This window comes from Pteropus medius, unplaced genomic scaffold (assembly GCF_902729225.1).
Source record: "Pteropus medius unplaced genomic scaffold, Ma_sr-lr_union100, whole genome shotgun sequence".
In the NCBI taxonomy this organism is placed as follows: domain Eukaryota; kingdom Metazoa; phylum Chordata; class Mammalia; order Chiroptera; family Pteropodidae; genus Pteropus; species Pteropus medius.
Window position 1 is genome coordinate 3575918 of NW_024355327.1, and position 18446 is coordinate 3594363.

Here is an 18446-nt window from a genome sequence, read left to right on the forward strand (position 1 = left end):
CCATAGTTTGTGGCCGTATAACTCTATTTTCTTCTACATTTTGTGTCTCTTCAATGTGTGACTCTTAATAAAGATTTAAGGCCTTGGATTTAGGGTCTTTCAGATAACCAGAATGATCTCATCTTGAGATCCTTAACTTAATTACATCTTCAAAGACTCTTTTTGCAAATAAGATCACACTTATGGGTCCTTGGGATTAGGACATGCACATGTATCTCTTTGAGGACCACTATTCAACTCACCACACACATATGCATTAGTTACTTACATATAAATAAATACATTGATATAGTGAAGGCAAGAGTATTCAGTAGATTTTTTTTATCCTAAAATATTATTTCAAAGATAAGAAAAATATTCTGCGCAAAAGGGAAAAGTAAACATTTTCAATTTATAAAGATTCTGTACATTGTCTTCATAGGGAAAATAAACAGATAAAGTCATTTTTTATTTTTTCATTTTAAAGCTCCAGTACTAAATGTTATAAATAATACAAAATATGCTCCATTTTTCTGATGAGTGATGGATTTTCTTTTCAGAATTCATTCCCATATTTTTCACATTCAGTTAGTCCCCAGGATCTATAGATTTTTCTCCATTCTGACTTTTGTATCTGTCCTCGCCTCTCCATCTGGATTTCTCTGTTTAGCCTCAGTTCTGACCTGCATCATTTCCTCCCTGAATCAATACAGTAGAGCTACTCTGGTTCAATCTATATCCTGCTACCAGAATGAAGGTTCCAAAATACAAATTCATTCCTTTTATTCCCCTACTTAAAATCCTCCATTGTACCCCTCTTCCTTTAGCATGAGATTCTTAACACAGCCTATAAGCCTTTCAGGATCTGATCCCTGTCTGCTTCTCAAGCCTTCTTTCTTGCCATTCCTCTTTGACACCCTATTTTCCCATTCTATACAATCTCCTTAATTCTCTGTGCTTACGTCTCCATTTCTGCGTGTATGTAGTTTCTCCTGCCTTTAACATCCTTCCCTTCTACACTTGGGGAACTCACATTTTCCCCCCAAATTCAACTCAGCTGTTATTTATCTGGGATGTCTTTCTTTATTCATTCCTCTCCCATTTCTCTCCTTGTCCTCCTCCCTGGGTCTGGGTTAATTGTTTATCCCAATTACTCTAGTACCCTTCCCCCACCCTGAGACTTCCTCTGCCTTGTCAGTATTACCCTGTATTGTTTTTGCCTATTTAATTTCAATATCACTGCTTTTCAGAGATCGTATATTTTATTTCCATATCTCCTAGCTTGGTATGTAAGAATAGTATGTTTTTCGTAAGCATTTGTTGAATATATAAATGAATGAATGGCTGTTAGAGACTTTATTTCTGCTATCCCTAGAATATTGTTTATTCTCTTTCAGACTTAATTTTAATCTCTCAGAGAATTCAGAATGTTATGTACTATATAATATAATACACTGAACCAAAATATTTGAGATGTTTTTATCATGCATACAATTTAAATTCTCTAAGTGTTTATAAAGACTTTATGAAAACCATGTACACGTTCTCAGTTTTTTACATAAAATGTTTATCTTCTTTTATTTTTCAAATAAGATGAAAGAAAAGTATGTTTTTTCACTTTGCAGGAACTGATTCCTACAAGTAATAGCAATGTGGTTGTATCTCTCACACGCCTCTTTGAAGTACTACTCTGTGACGTGTTAGAAGGTGATCCTACAAGCAAGCACATTCGTGTTTGGATTATGGTTTGTTTTATACTTAATATGGTTTTTAATTACAGAATAAAATATAACACGCCTCTTTGAAGTACTACTCTGTGACGTGTTAGAAGGTGATCCTACAAGCAAGCACATTCGTGTTTGGATTATGGTTTGTTTTATACTTAATATGGTTTTTAATTACAGAATAAAATATATCTCTGGCAAATGATACTTAGAAAGACATTGTAAAATCCCGAGCTGTTTTATGGTGAGCACTGAAAGAATAACTGAAGACATTAAAATTGCCCTGACTTGGTAGTCTGATTTAAAAAACACTTTAAAGAAAGTAAAATATGTCAGAATGAACCAAATATACCCTGTTATTTGTGAAAGAACATAATTTGATAAACAATACAGTGACTTAATCCAATAGAGACTTTAGGCGAATTGATTTTTTCTTAATATTAAGCCAGGATGTAGCCTGCAAGAAGCCGGCTACAAAAGACAAGGAGCAGGCATCCAACTAGCTGAGTGGAGCACTGCTGGCAGAATCCATAGAGCACATGCATAAGGAGGAGTCAGTGGCCCAGATTAGCTAATGTCTGGAAGTAAGTCAGAGAAGGCCAGAGGACATAACTCTGAGGGCTCCAAAGGAAAGAGGTGTTTTGTTCTCTTTCCGGCGTATATTACTTTCTCACCCACCACCTTATTCCTTAATGCCTTGATCTCCTCTACTCAGTCTACCTTCTTTTCTACTCTACGGAAATAGCAGTTCCCTCCTATTGTTTCCCCTTCACCTTGTTGCCATAGAAAATCTACCTCAGATACCTCATATTTCAGGGTTCCTTGCTAACCATAATCTCTTTCTTTCCACCTCCCTTTTCTCCTTTATTTCCCTCCATTTTAGAAGAAATTGAAGACATGTTTGAAGTATGATTTATTTATATCCCTTTTTCTCCCTAAGTTTGAAACTGCCTTTCACAGAACTAGTTTTCAATATTCTTCCATACATATCATTGGTAACTTTTTATAAAATAAAAATATCCTAGGAATAATTTACCTATGTAACCTTCATGTCATATATTTTCTGAAAATTTACATTCTGTTGGTAAACCTATACTCACCAAATTGTTTAAACAGTTTAAATCATTTTTAGACTAATATAGATCAACACGTAGTTGAAAATTTTCTCTTAAACTATAACTTACAGATTTATAAACTAGATAAGGCATATGACTAGAGTAAAATTCAAAAGGCAAAAGTAGATTTTCCATCCATACCAGTCCCCCAGCCACCTTCAAGGCAGCTATTACCTATGCCTAGATAATTTGCTATCTAGGTATTTAATGCATACTCTCTTTATATGTATATATTTTTAATACATTTTAGCATACCGTGCATACTTATTTGCATGTTTTCTCACAAAATATCTTGGAGATCATTTCATAACAGTAGAGTTATCTTCTTTTTCGACAGCTGCATGTATTCTAGTGTATGTAGAATAGCCCAATTAAGCAGATTCCTCTTGAGGAACATTTGGGTTGCTTCTGATCATTTACTATCACAAACAATACTGCAGTGAATTTTCTCGTATATAAAAGCCCCTAAAAGAGAAATTCCTAGGTCATTTGTCATGAGTGTTTTATTTTTATTTTTTATTTATTTTTTAATTAAAATGATTAGGGTGATGTTGGTTAATAAAATATGTTTTCAAGTATACAATTCAACAATATGTCATATGTATATTGCATTGTGTGTTCACTACCCAAAGTTAAATTTCCTTTTGTCACCAAATATTTGATCCCTTTTACCCTTATCTGCCTTCCCCCTCGCCCACTTCCCTCTGGTAACCTCTAATCCACTGTTCATGTCCATGAGTCTCTGTCATGTTTGTTTGTTGCTTTCAGTTTTGTATCCCACATATGAGTGAAATCATATGGTTTTCAACTTTTTCTGTCTGATTTATTTTGGTTAGCATGATAATCTCAAGATCCATCCATGTTGTAATAAATGGCAGTATTTCATCTTTTTTTATGGCTGAATAATATTCCAGGAATATATGTACCACATCTTTCTCCAAATATCTACCACCTCACACCTGCTAGAATGGCTATCACCAACAGGACAAGTAATAACAAATGTTGGAGAGGTAGTAAGGAGAAAGGAACCTTCAGACACTTCTGGTGGGAAAGTAAATTGGTACAGCCAGTATGGAAAACAGTATGGAGTCCTCAAAAAACTAAGAGTAGAATTACTATATGACCCAGCAATCCCTCTTCTGGGTATTTATCCTCTCCCTAAAAAAAATTAAAAACATTTATCTGCAAAGATATATGCACCTCAATGATCATAGCAGCATTATTCATGGTAGCCAGGACATGGAAGCAACCTAAGTGTCCTATGATAGGCATAGGTGTTTTAAAATTAGATAGCTTTTGCCAGAGAAATGATACTATGTGATTTAGCTGTGCTCCAATCCACTTAATTCATAGATCTGACCTTTTCCAAGTAGGTTAACCAGTAATTAATATGTTAGATCTTAATTAATTTGTTAAAAATTTCTTTTAAATAATTAGTTTAAATTAACTTTTTTTTTTTAACCAACAGGCTTGCTTTATGTTTTCTTTGATTTGGTCAATTGGAGGAAGTTGTGATACCAGTGGTCGTCTTGTTTTTGATACATTCCTACGATTAATCGTTTTGGGAAAAGATGAAAACAACCCAATTCCTGACTCTGTGGGTAAATGGGAATGCCACTTTGATGAAAAAGGCCTGGTCTATGATTACATGTATGAGGTATGATATAAAATGATTCTAATGATAAGCTGTAAACCACAAAGTCTTATATCAGCAGGAAAAACTCCTGGGTTTCCATCTTCGTGTTATTTTGACTCTAGTAGTTAGCATTTTAGTCCCTTTTCTTTAGTTTCTCCTGTAACTTGTGGACAGTATAGATAAACTTGCTTTAAGAATATTTTATAACTTCAGATTTAAATTAAATCTATTTTCCCTTTAAAAAAGAATTTACAAAAAGATTATTTTAAACAGTAATCATTTGAATAATCATTTGATTCATGCAAATGTTGCTTAACAGTCATAAGATCTAGATAGAGCCTTAGTTATAATTTTACCTAAATCTTAAGGTTTATAGATAAAGAAAGAAACCTAAAAAGGCAAATGACTAGAAGAGGCAGAACTTGAACCCAGTCCCCTTGACTGCCAGTGAAGAAATCTTTTCCCCAAACCATGATAACACAGAATTTTAAGAATTTTAAGAAGAGAGTTTCATCCTCATTGGTCACAGTGAGAAGTCAATAAAATATTCTCTAAAACTAAAGAACCAAGAGGTGATAACACAAGCATATTTTTTTAGAATTGGAGGTAAATACCAAAATATCCAGTTTAAAGAGGTAAAAAGTAGTTGGTGCTAGAGAGGAAATAATGAGAGTGGGAAACTGCTGGGGTTTGCTTTTTTTTTTTTCAATTGTCCTTTAGAGTCAATCTATGTGTCTATTTTTATGCCAATATCATGCCAAATTAATTACTATTGTCTTGTAATATAGTTTGGTATCAGGTAGTGTGATACTTTCAACTTTGTTCTTTTTTCTCAAGATCCCTTTGGCTATTCAAGATCTTTTGTGGTTTCATATAAAATTTAGGGTTATTTGTGAAAATAATCTGTTCTTCTGTGAAAAAATGTCATAGGTATTTTGATAGGGATTCCATTGAATTTAGATTGTTTTGGGTAGTATGAGCATTTTAATGATATTAATTCTTCCTGTCCTTGAGTACAGTATTTGCTTCCATTTATTTCAATCTTTAATTTCTTTCTTCAGTGTCTTATAGTTTTCTGAGTACAGGTCTTCTACATTCTTGGTTAAATTTATTCCTAGGTATTTTTTGATGCAATTGTAAATGAGATTGTTTTCTTAATTTCTCTTTCTGATAGTTTGTTATCGGTATATAAAAATGCAACTGATTTCTGAATGTTAAGTTTGTTCCATGTTATTTACTGAATTCAGTGAACAGTTCTAATAGTTTTTTGGTAGACTCTTTAGGTTTCTCTGTATATAGTATGATGTCATCTACAAATAATGACAGTTTTACTTCTTTCTTTCCAATTTGGATGCCTTTTATTTTTTTCTTGTCTGATCGTTGTGGTTAGGACTTCCAATACTATGTTGAATAAAAGTGGAGAAAGCGGACATCTTTGTCTTGTTCCTGATCTTAAGGAAAATACTTCTAGATTTTAAATTTTAGAAAATACTTGAGAATGATGTTAGCTATGGGTTTGTCATATATGGCTTTTATTATGTTGAAGTATGTTCTGTCTATTCGCACTTTGCTGAATTTTTACTATAAATGGATGCTGGATTTTGTCAGTTTTTTTTCTGCATCTATCGATATGATCATATGATTTTTACCCTTCATTTTGTGTATGTGGTGTATCATGTTAATTGATTTGCAGATTTTGAACCAACCTGACATCCCAGGAGTAAATCCTGCTCGATAAGGGCATATGATCTTTTTAATGTATTGCTGAATTTGGTTTGGTAATATTTTGCTGAGGATCTGTGTTCATCAGAGATATCAGCATATAATTATCCTTTTTTGCAATATCTTTGTTTGGTTTTGGTGATGCTAGTGCTGGCCTTGTAAAGGCTTGGGAGCTTTCCCTCCTCTTGAATTTTTTGGAATAGTTTGAGAAAGATAGGTGTTAATTCTCCTTTGAATATTTGGTAAAATTCATCTGTGAAGCCATTTGGTTCAGGTCTTTTGTTTGTTGGGAGTTTTTTCATTACTGATTCGTTTTCATTTGTAGTAACTGGTCTGTTTAGACTTTCTATTTTCTCTTGATTCAGTCTTGGAATATTGTATGTTTCTAGGACTTTATCCATGTCTTCCAGATTGTTCATTTTTTCGCATTTATTTGTTAGTAGTGTTTTCTTATAATCCTTCGTATTTCCGTAGTATCAGTTGTCACTTCTCTTTCTTTCTGATTTTATTTATTTGGATCCTCTCTCTTATTTTGGTTGAGTCTGGCTAAAGATTTATGAATTTTGTTTATCTTTTCAAAGAACCAGCTCTTGATTTCATTGATCTTTTGTAGTGTTTTTTTTTAGACTCTATTTAATTGATTTTTCTCTGAGATTTATTATTTCCTTCCTTTTACTCACTTTAGGCTTTGTGTGCTATTCTTTTTCTAATTCCTTTATATGTAAGAGTACATTGTTTGAGATTTTTCTTGTTTTCTGATGTCTTAGGACTGCTTTTGCCATGTCCCATAGATTTTGGGCCATTGTATTTTCAATTTTATTTGTCTCAAGGTATCATTTTATTTCTTCCTTGGTCTTTTTGTTAACCCATTCATTGTTTAGTAGCACATTATTTAGCTACAGTGTCATTGTGTGTTTTCCAGTTTTCTCCTTGTAATTGATTTCTAGTTTCATACCAGTGTGATCAAAGAAGATGCATGATATGATTTCAGTCTTCTTAAATTGTTGAGATTTGTGTTGTAGTATAACATGTTTTCCATCCTGGAAAATATTCCATGTATGCTTGAAAAGAATGTGTGTTTTGCTGCTTTGGTGAAACGTTCTAAAAATATCAATTAAATCATCTGGTCTAATGTGTCGTTTAAGGCCAATGTTTCCTTGTTGATTTTCTGTTTGGGTGATCTATCTATTGATGTCAATAGGGAGTTAAAATTTATTACTATGATCGTGTTACTGTTTATCTCTCCCTTTATGTCCATCAGTATTTGCTTTATATATTTAGGTGCTCCTACATTGGGTGCCTAAATGTTTATGAGAGTTATATCTGTTGGATTGACCCCTTTATTGCTATGAAATGCCCTTCTTTGTCACTTGTTACAGCACTTGTTTTGAAGTCTGTTTTGTCTGATATAAGCTTTTTTTCCATTTTCATTTGCATGAAATATCTTTTTCCATCTCTTTACTTTCAGCCTGTGTTATGTCTTTTGATCTGAAATGGGTCTCTTGTAGGCAGTTCATGTATGGGTCTTGTTTTCTTATTCATTCAGTTACTCTATCTTTTGATTGGAACATTCAATCCATTCACATTTAAAGTAATTGTTGATAGGTATGTAGTTATTGCCATTTTATTATTAACATTTTTATCTTTTCTTATTCTTAAAGAAGTTTCTTAAACATTTCTTATAATACTGGTTTGGTAGTGATGAACTCCATTACCTTTTCCTTGTCTGGGAAAGTCTCTATCTGTCCTTCAATTCTAAATGATAGCTTTGCTAGGTAATCTTGGTGATAGGACCTTGCTTTTCATCATTTTGAATAATTCTTGCTGATTCTTCTGGCCTGCAAAGTTTCTGTTGAGAAATCAGCTGACAGTCTTATGGGAGCTCCCTTGTAGGTAGGTAACTCCCTGTAGGTTCCTTTGCTGCTTTTAAGATTCTCTCTTTGTCTTTAACCATTGGTATTTTAATTATGATGTATCTTGGTGTGAGTCTGTTTGAGTTCATCTTGTTTGAGATTCTCTGTGCTTCCTGGATTTGTATATCTATTGTCTTTGCCAGGTAAAGGAAGTTTTTCATCATCATTTCTTCGAATAGGTTTTCAATCCCTTGCTCGCTCTCTTCTCCTTCTGGTACCACTATCATGTGAATGTTTGTATGCTTGATGCTGTCCTAGAGATGCCTTAATTTTTCTAGATTCTTTTTTCTTTTTGTTATTCTGATTGGGTGTTTTGCCCTACTTTGTCTTAAAGATCACTGATTCTATCCTCTGCGTCATCTAAACACTGTCGATTCCTTCTGATGCAGTAGTTCCCAACGTTTTTTGGCATCAGAGACCGGTGCTTCTATGAGAATCTAATGCCTGATGATCTGAGGTGTAGCTGAGGCGGTGATGCTAGCGCTGGGGAGCAGCTTCAAATAAAGATGAAGCTTTGCTCTTCATTCGTCTGTGCTTACCTCCTGCTGTGCAGCCTGGTTCCTAACAGGCCATGAACCAGTACCAGTTTGCAGCCTGGGGGTTGGGGACCCTTGCTCTAATGTATTCTTTATTTCCATTATTGTAGTTTTCATTTCTGACTGCTTTTTTTCTTTATGTTTTCTATATCCATTTTTATATTTCTTATCTCTTTGCTAAAATTCTCACTGAGTTCATCTAATCTTCTTTGAAGTTCACTGAGCATTCTTATACCCAGTGTTTTGAACTCTGTATCAGGTAAATTGCTTGTCTCCACTTAGTTTAGTTCTTTTTCTGGATTTTTCTCATTTGTGATATGTTTCTGTGTCTCCTCATTTAGGCTGAATCTCTGTGACGGTTCCTATGTATTAGGTCAATCTGCTGCAGCTCCTAGTTTTGGCAGAGTGGCCTTATGTAATAGGTTTTCTGAAGGCCTAGTGATACAGTCATTCTAGTCACCTGAGCTAGGCTCTCCAGGGATGTGGCTTGTGTGAGTCATGTGTGCCCCTGTTGTAGTTGAGCCTTGATTGCTGTTGCAATGTCAGCGGGAGGAATTGACCATCAGGCTGACTGGCTTTGAGGAATGACCATGACTGCAGAGGACAAACTGTTATGCAGGGGCTGACCTTATGGAGTGGGATGCTCTTTAACAGGGCTCTGGTGCCTGCCAAGTCCACCCTTTGGTGTGTTGTTTGTGGAGCTAATTAGGTGGTGCTCTAGTGTGGTTTGAATCTGGCCACTGCATGTGTTGGTTCTGGGTTCTCTTGGGAGGGTCTCTGGTGCTGGCCAAGTTCACCAGACACCTATGCCCCACCTGAGGCCACAGTAGCTACATAGTGATGTGCAGATTCTTGCCACCTGGGCTGGACTTGGTGGTGCCTGGGGGAGGCTCAACTATGAACCAACGCCTGTTGCAACTAGTGCCAGGTTTTAGGCCACTTAGCAGGTGGTACAGGGTACTTCGAGGCCAGCTGCTGCTTGTTTTGGAATTTGGTGACCTTTGAGAGATTCTAGGAAAGTCTGCAGCACCAGCCAAAGCCAGCTGCTTGTGACAAATAACTGCTGAAAGAGGTTTGGGTCCATGTATGAGTTGGGTGGGATAGGTTTCTTCAGGGTGGGGCGAATAGTGTTAGCCAATTTGATGGACTCTCAGATTTGACACCCACCTGTGCCTTCAGGTTGGATGGGGGAAGGCTCAACAAAAGAACAATGGTACTTGCCAGCACTTCTGTTCAAGACAGAGCTGCTCCTCCAGACCTCCCTGTGCAGCCAGACAATTCATTTCCTCTCAGATGTACCTTGCCCTTTTTGAGTTGCTATTCCTTCACTGGAGCTTAGTGTGAGTGTTTGTGGGTGAGGGAGTCTTTGTTCAGGCCCTTTAAGAGGATGCCTAGGTCTCCAGCAGCCCTCTGTCTCACCTGGACAGAATCCATGCTGATTTTCACAGCCACTCCTTTTAACAGCACTAGTGGTCTGGGCTGGGAAACCTGGTGTCGGCCTGGGACCCATTGGACCTCAAGTGGAACCTCTGCAGTCGAAATATCCCTTCTGATTCTTAATCACCATATGTGGGTATGGAAGCAGTATATTTTCTGTCTCTGTCCCTCTTTCTAATCTCGATGTGGCTTCTTCTTTATATCCTTAATTACAGGAGTTCTGTTTAGCTAGTCTTCAGGTGGTTCTCAAGGGTGATTTTTCTATAATTTAGTTTTAATTTTGATGTGGTCATGGGAGGAGATTGAGCACAACTACTGTTTTTCTTAACATGGTAAAATTATTGATTCTAAAATATGTGCATATATAACTTTAAAAAAAGAAAAGCTAAAACCTAAAAAAATAAGAATATGAATTACTAAAGAACATTTACCCAGCCTTGCAGAATTACCACCATCCAGACACACACCAAATACATATTTACAATTTTCTAGAAAATAGGAAAAGATTCTTAGATGCCAGCCAGAGCACTGGAGCAGGATCCAAGAGACCTTCTACTTTGATAGGTGTTATCCCTTTTGTTGCTTGATGATAGGAGGCTTTGGGATCTCTGAGGACAGGCTGGGCAACCTGGAGAGGAAGGTAACAGTGGTGGGGGACACTCAGGGGTGTCAGGACAGCAGCTATTTAGCTATTGGTTCAGAAGAATTTCAATATTATAACAATCAGTTCAGCCTTTCCAATATGTCCTGGCTGAATATCAGCCTGGATCAAATGACAAAGAGAATAATTTTAGAGAAACAAACATAGTGAGTTCACAAGATATTTTGTTTCTAGTTAGATTATTGCCTGTTTACTTTAAAATATGAAAACACAGAGCCAATGTCCAGTAAATTGTAGTGAGCTACAGAGTGGCTCTCAAATAAATACTCGTTATATGCAAAAGGACATTTTGAAGGCATTTTGGAAAGATTAGTGTTAAGAGGACATAGAAGCAAACATTGTAAGTTCTAGATATGATGAATTTGTGATAATTGTTTCATTAAATTCTTCAGGTTCTCATTAGAAACGAAATTTAATTACAAAAAAAGTATTTCTTAAATTGGGTGGTGGATTCATGGATATTTTAGTTAATCTCTTCATGACTTAAATATGTTATATACGTTATTTTGAATGAATCTAATATTTGATACTAAAAAGGGGAAAACTGTAAAGTGTGTAAAAGCAAATATGATAACAAAATGTTAAAAAGAGCCTTTCAGATAGCAAGTGTATTGTTATAATTTAAAACTTATGTTCTCTTGTAGTTGAAAAACCGAGGTCGCTGGCTGCATTGGAATGAGTTAATTAAAAGTACTGATTTTGGAGATAAACGTGTCAGGATTCAAGATATTATAGTCCCTACAATGGACACAATTAGATATACATTTCTAATGAACTTGAGTATTACCTATGCGAAGTAAGAAATACTTATAAACATATATTTTAAATATAACAGTGCCATTCTAATACAGTCATAGGATATTTGAAATAAACTTTGAGGTCATTCATTTTCAGATAACCGAGACCCAGGGGGACTATCTGACATGTCCATAGTGACATGTGTTACTAGGGGCAAACCTAGAACCTAGGTTTCCTATTTCCTACTCCAAAGCCTTTGCTGTCATACTTTGTTGCTGCATAAACCATCTTGTATTTCTATTATTTGTAACATCAGATTAAAGTTAGTTGTGGTATTATTGTTAAATAGATATGCATTGGACTCAAAGGTATCAGAGGTATCCTCTGTATTCTTGAGGTATCAGACTAACTATGGTCCACATTCTCCCTTTATATTTAGCATTTTTCAAATGGCTTATGCTAGTTCTTCATAACTTAAGATGAACATGAAAATCTCAGACTTAAATCAGAAGAGCACACCAAAAAATACTAGCATGTACCATAGCGTACCATAGGCTTATTCACACCAACTTTCTAACTAGCATTTTTGTAGTTATTTTGCTTTCAAAACATTATGCATAATTTACCATTACTACTACTTTAACTAGACAGGTAACTTTACATAACATGCATGAATGTCATGGTTAGTTGTTGATAAAGAACTGTCAATAAAGAACTTGTCTCTGAGTGAATTTTTTGATAATTTTATCTTGTTTAATTAAAAAAACAGGAAAAATAGCTAATGAGGGAATATTATTTTATTCCTATTTGCATTTAATGGCTAATATTAAAAGCTTTCTTAGGCAAAGAAGGCACTTGCCAATTCTAAGGAAATCCTAGTATGGGAGTTCTTTTGTGCTATGAACTACTTGTCAGAATAATACTTTTAAATAAATAATAGAAACATAGGATTACAAAGGAAACCATATATTGAAATACATTTATTAAAGCATTGAACAAACATGTGCTTCTTTATTAATACATTAAATTATAAGATCTAGCAGTGTGTCTGATGACTCATAATTTTGAAGAAGTAATGGCTTAAGTGATATTTTTGAGATTTCATTAACAATTGTAATACATAGTATAATATCTGTGATTTCAATTGGTGACAAAGACACAGGTACTACTAATACATTTGCTCCATTTTAGTTAAGGACAGTGAAAGTAAAGATATAACCTTTCTGTTATCGAAGTTCTCAGATTCTCTGAATACTGTCTAAGAATTTCTTCAGTTGGTCCATGGACCCCCAAGTTAACAGTATTTTATTTATTAAAATTATTTTAATAAGTAGTTTTTCATAAGGTGAGTGTTACTCAGACTGGGACATAGAGATGAATTCTAGGAATTACTGTAGTTCTAAAAGAACTTTAATTTCACGTTTATACTTCAGTGATAATTTTAGAAATTAATATTAGCATAATTTTGGTTACTTAAATAACACCTTCTAACTGAATCTTGTATCTCAGTTTTAGTGTCAGCCTTTGTGTTTGTCTTTATGTATTGTGTAGTGCCAAGTTATCATTCAAAGTGACAGTATTTAATTTTTAATTCAGTATTTCTCAAACTGAGATTCCCCAGAGTTCTGTGAATATAAACTCAGAGGAGTTTTTTTGCCTTTAAAGTTAATAACAATAACTCAAGAATGAGAAACCATGCTTGAGGCCCTACTGAATGGAGAATTCCTTAGTTTGCTTTTAGACAGATATTTTCAGAGAGTTAACTCTGACTTGATTCTAAAATGCCTTTAACAGGTATACATAACTGTTAACTTTAGAATTCGCTACTATTTATTACCTCATAGAAACTTTATGCTATTGAGGTAACTGTGAAGCACCCTTATCCTTACTGTCATCTTCTCATTAGTCTATTCCACAGCACACCCTCTTGCTTGTACTTCTAACTAAAAAAATACCAATATATCACTTTTCTGAGGAGACACACTTTGATTTTCTTTTCTGTTACTTGTTTTATGAATGTTTTTGCATATAGCAAAGTTATATCTGTCTAAATGATAGTTTTTACTATTAAAATCTCAGGAACAGTAAACAGAAATATGTGCCAGTTGTTACTTTTACCAGTCTTTCATGAAATAACAATAATAGATTAAAATGTGAGTTTTTAGATAAAGATGATTTGATTATTGTTTATCTTTTCAGCTAACTCCAACTTCCTTTAGTAGAAATGTTTCTAACTTTTCCTCCTTTTGAATGACATGTTTTCATAAAGGCCACTGCTTTTTGTGGGTCCAACGGGTACAGGAAAATCAGTGTACGTGAAGGATAAGCTAATGAATCACTTGGAAAAGGACAAGTACTTTCCTTTTTATGTTAATTTCTCTGCACGGACCAGCGCCAACCAGGTTCAGGTTAGTTTAAAGCCAGAAACATGGGTCTATAATTATTAATTTTTTTTTTTTACTATTTTGTTAGTGTTTAAAATCATATATTAAATGAATAGCTGTGTAAATCTTATATGAATTTTAAAAAAAAACTTCAAAACTTTTATTTTTGGCATTACAAGTAAGTTTTAAAAGTCAAGTTTTAAAAACATAAGTTTGAGAGAATTTTTGCATTAGTATTGGATTATTGAGCTTTAACAGCTTTTTTTTTTAAGTTTGAGAAGAAGCAACAATTGATTTCTTAACTGGAGAAGGGAGTATGAGAGAGAGAGAGGGAGGGAAGAAGAGAAGGAGGAAGGGATGGAGGGAGGACGGAAGGGCACACTTGCGCTTTCTGGGCTCTCCCATATGATCCTTAGGGGCATTTGCTGCTTTCTAAAGCCCTGTCTTTCAAACAAACTATTATATGACCTTCTATGATGAGAACAATGTAGTTGTGCATCCCACTCTTTACCCCCAAAAGTGCCAAGATGGAAATACTGCATGAAACCTTTTCTAATCACCATTTTTATCATCTATTCCTAAATTTATGTCTGTCCATTCTCTCTTGACCTATGGGACTCATTTCTGTTGTTTTAAGCCTATAGAATCCCCTTAATCTCAAAATCTTACAAATTTAAATTAGCGCTTTTAGATACTGAGTAAATTAAAGTTAATAGATAGGTTGGGGTATCCGATGAGGAAAATATTTTGTGTGTGCATGTGTGTACAATATAAATATATAAATATGCATGTATGTAACAATTCTTAGCACATAGAACTTTCAATAGATGTTTTTTGAATGATGTTGAATATAAAGTTTGGTATCACCCTAAAAGTGAATAAATATAAATAAATAAACACATGTACATAGTACTGTTTGGCATTATTTTTTAACATAATTAGACTGTTCAATTCCTAATTTTTTTCTAGTGTTACGTATGGCTACTATCCTTTCTTCTTTATATTTTAGAACATTATTATGGCTAGATTGGATAAAAGACGCAAAGGAGTTTTTGGACCACCTATGGGAAAGAAGTGTATAATTTTTATAGATGACATGAATATGCCTGCATTGGAAAAATATGGAGCTCAACCTCCCATTGAATTATTACGACAATTTTTTGACTGTGGGAATTGGTAATTATTTAATTAAGGTCTTAATTAGCCATGCTGAAGTCATTGTTCTCTTTTTCTATTTTAGTTTCTCACATCAAAATAATATAATTTTTCAAGTTATTTGTGAAAGAAAATGGTTGCTCTGATATTCCTATACAGAAATTTTTGAAGACTTTTCTATACCTTTTTTATACCATCCTTTCTTATGAATGTGTGAGTTAGATAACTAGGATTAATAATCCAGTATTGGAGATGTGTACGTTCAACAAATAATAAATTCTTTTCAAGTATTATTTTTAAATGTTGAAAATAATTTATAGATTATACCTTTCAAAGTACCATTTCCAGAGGGCTGAGAATTTATGTGTAGTCTCCAACCTAAGTAATCACCCTACATTTTTATCATTTTAAATTCCCTATATTTTCTGTAACTGTTTGAGATTACCATATCTTTGAGATGGCTTTGTTTTAACAGCAATTTCATAGATAACTGCACTCCTCCACCCCACTTTATGATGATGTGCTTAGTTTCTAACATGTAAGACATTGTATCTTTTAGTTAGGATTAATAATCCTTCATTTCCTTTCTTAAATATACTTTCCTAATTCCCAACATACCATTATTTTTATGTCAAGGCAAGGGTAGACTAATGTTGAAGCTAAGTCATATTTTGGAAATAACATTTTCTTTGTTACTGCAGGCCCTTGGCATAATGCCTCCAGGAAATAATTGCTGTTAATAGAGTATTCCCTATTCCTCCGAGTTTCATGTCTTTATCAATATATTTTTATTTTTTTAAAAAAGACTCGTATTACACATAGTGTTTGGTGACTTATTTGCACTTAAGTATTTATCTTAATCACCTATCCATGTAATTTGTCTCATTCATTTTACTAGCCTTTAATAATATTTGGTTGTGTGGCTCTTGCCATAATATACTTAGCCAGTCTCCTATTGACAGCCATTATGGTTGTTGCCAAATAATATTTTTATATTTTCTATTTTGCTCTTAGACTAAGAACTGGCTATATAAATTTCTCCTACCATCCTTTCCACTTTTTGCAAGAACTTTAATATTAAAGGACTCAATGGCCTTATTGAAAATATGAATATTTTCATATTCATATTGGAAATATGAATATTTTTGACTTATTGGAAATATGAATATTTTCAATGGAGCGTTTCTAACTAAATGGAGCTATTTAGATACCCCTTTCTGATTAAAACTTCTTTGGAGCTTGGTTATTCCCTGATATGTCCCTTTTTATATAAGAAAAGTGTTTAGTTACTGTTTAGACATCCTTATGTGCTCTGAAGATAAGATTTGAGATGAGAAAAAAGAAACCAGGGCTTTGCTGTAAGTAGGATAACTATATAATTTATTGTTCAAACTAAGACATTTCTGAGAGTAAAAGGGGAATGTTATTAATTACCTAGGACAAGCACAAATTAGAATTGTCCTAGGCAAAATGGGACATATGGTCACCCTACCTAAATCCAGCTGCAAATAAGATTGATCTCTCATCCATGCTCTGGATTTAGAATAGGAAGAGGAAAATCAGAGTCAAATTGGAAAGAAGAGTAGGAGGGAATAAAGAAAGGACGAGAGAAAGGGACATTCTAGATACCCAGAATCTAGGCAACAGAATCAGTGTCACTGAAAGAGGAAACAGAGGGCTGCTTTAAAAAAAGAGTTCTCTTCTACTCTAAGCATTTTCTAAAGTTCTTCTTTTTAAAGAAGCTAAAATCAGATTAAGTTTCTAGAGAGATCTACATTTCATTCCATCTTATTGGCTTTATCACTGATTGTTTTGAATTTTTATGTGCTTTCAAGGTATGATCTTAAGGACACAAGTAAAATCACATTGGTTGACATAGAACTGATTGCTGCCATGGGCCCTCCAGGTGGTGGAAGAAATCCAGTTAGTCCTCGTTTTATTCGACATTTCAACATCTGCACTATTAATACTTTTAGTGATGAAACAATGGTCCGAATCTTCTCATCAATTGTAGCATTCTACTTTAGGACTCGTGAATTTCCTCCAGAGTACTTTTTAATAGGGAACCAAATTGTCAGTGGGACTATGGAGGTGAGCAAATATGTAATATAAAATGTTTTAGTATATATATCCCTCATTTGGTCCTTACTTTAAAAAAAAACAAAAACCTTTTTTTCTTAGACAGCTGCTTTGGTCTTCAGTGTCAGAGAAACTTAAGCCTTAAGAACAGGAAGACATAGGCTTTGAACTTAGGGAATCCATTTGGATTTGACTGCTATTTCCTGGCTATATGGCCTTAATCAAGTAATTTGACCTTCCAGAAACTCATGTTTTTAAAAGTAAAATAGGAGATAATACCAACTTAACAAAGTTGTTACAATGAAATTATACAGAACAAGTTTGTGCCACATTTTAGGTGTTTCCCTAATTGTCAGGTTCCTACTCTGATATTTATTTTCTTTTCTCTCTCTTCCCTTCCGTTCTTTGTGTTTGTCTTAAAAAATAAAAGAAATGTAAGCAGCTTATGAATATACTATTTTTAGCCAGATCACATAAGAAGTAGCAATGAGAAAAGTTATAAGGAAACACAAGGATGGGAACAGAAAACAAGTCTGCCTATATATAGGCTAAGGAGCAGCTCTTATGCAGCATGTGTTATCTGCCTCTGCTCAGAGGCCAGAGCCAGGCTCATTGCTAATTATAAAAGGGTAAAAATGTATTTAAGGTAAGTCAGTGATAATCACATTGAGGTAAGCTTTTGAAAGCTTAGCTCAATGTGAATCCCAAAGTGGGGTTCACTTTGGGATCACTCCAACCAGAAGCAAAAAGCTCCCTATAATCATTCTATTAGTTTTCAAGAGTATTGTATCTTTCTAGTTCTCTTGTTCTGGTGGAAAATTAGTGCCATCAAAATATGAGCAAAGAAATAGTACATTGTAATTACTGTACTTATTTGAGTACAGAAAAGTGTTTTTATATATAAAATATGATGTTTATATTTCAGGCATCTCCTGGAAAGAGGGTAGAGTTGGTTGGGAAGAATGGGATACAGAAAGGATCTTTCCCCACATCTTTGAAGCATTACAGACCTACTTATTTGGAGGTTAGGGGAGGGGGTTGAATCATAGGATACATATAAATAAAAAATAATTTCATTTAGTTTTTTTTTTCAGGCTACATTATAAAAGATTTAATTAAATTTCCTTAAAGAAAATATTAAACCTCATTTGGTGTTTTCAGCATATAGTAAAAATATACTTCATTTCCATATTAGAGCCACTTACAGGAGAAGGAAGAAGAAGAGAGAAAATAAGAGAAGGGAAGGGAGAGAACACTGGCTTGTTTTGAAGTCAATGGTAGTCAAAAGGAAATTGTTTCATTCTCTTCATTTAGAATACTTAAGAATGAATTATCTGATTTCATTTTCTACTAAAGTTCTTGTTAAC

General features: G+C 34.2%; 1 protein-coding gene across 1 annotated transcript in view; it reads left to right on the forward strand.

The window, feature by feature from the left end:
• DNAH12 (dynein axonemal heavy chain 12) overlaps window positions 1-18446 on the forward strand; it is a 209958-nt gene that overhangs the window by 106894 nt on the left and 84618 nt on the right. Inside the window, exons 38-42 of the mRNA XM_039858619.1 lie at window positions 4287-4475; window positions 11368-11519; window positions 13731-13869; window positions 14855-15021; window positions 16836-17091. Of these exons, the coding sequence (XP_039714553.1) occupies window positions 4287-4475; window positions 11368-11519; window positions 13731-13869; window positions 14855-15021; window positions 16836-17091 (903 nt within the window). The remainder of the gene's footprint in view (window positions 1-4286; window positions 4476-11367; window positions 11520-13730; window positions 13870-14854; window positions 15022-16835; window positions 17092-18446) is intronic.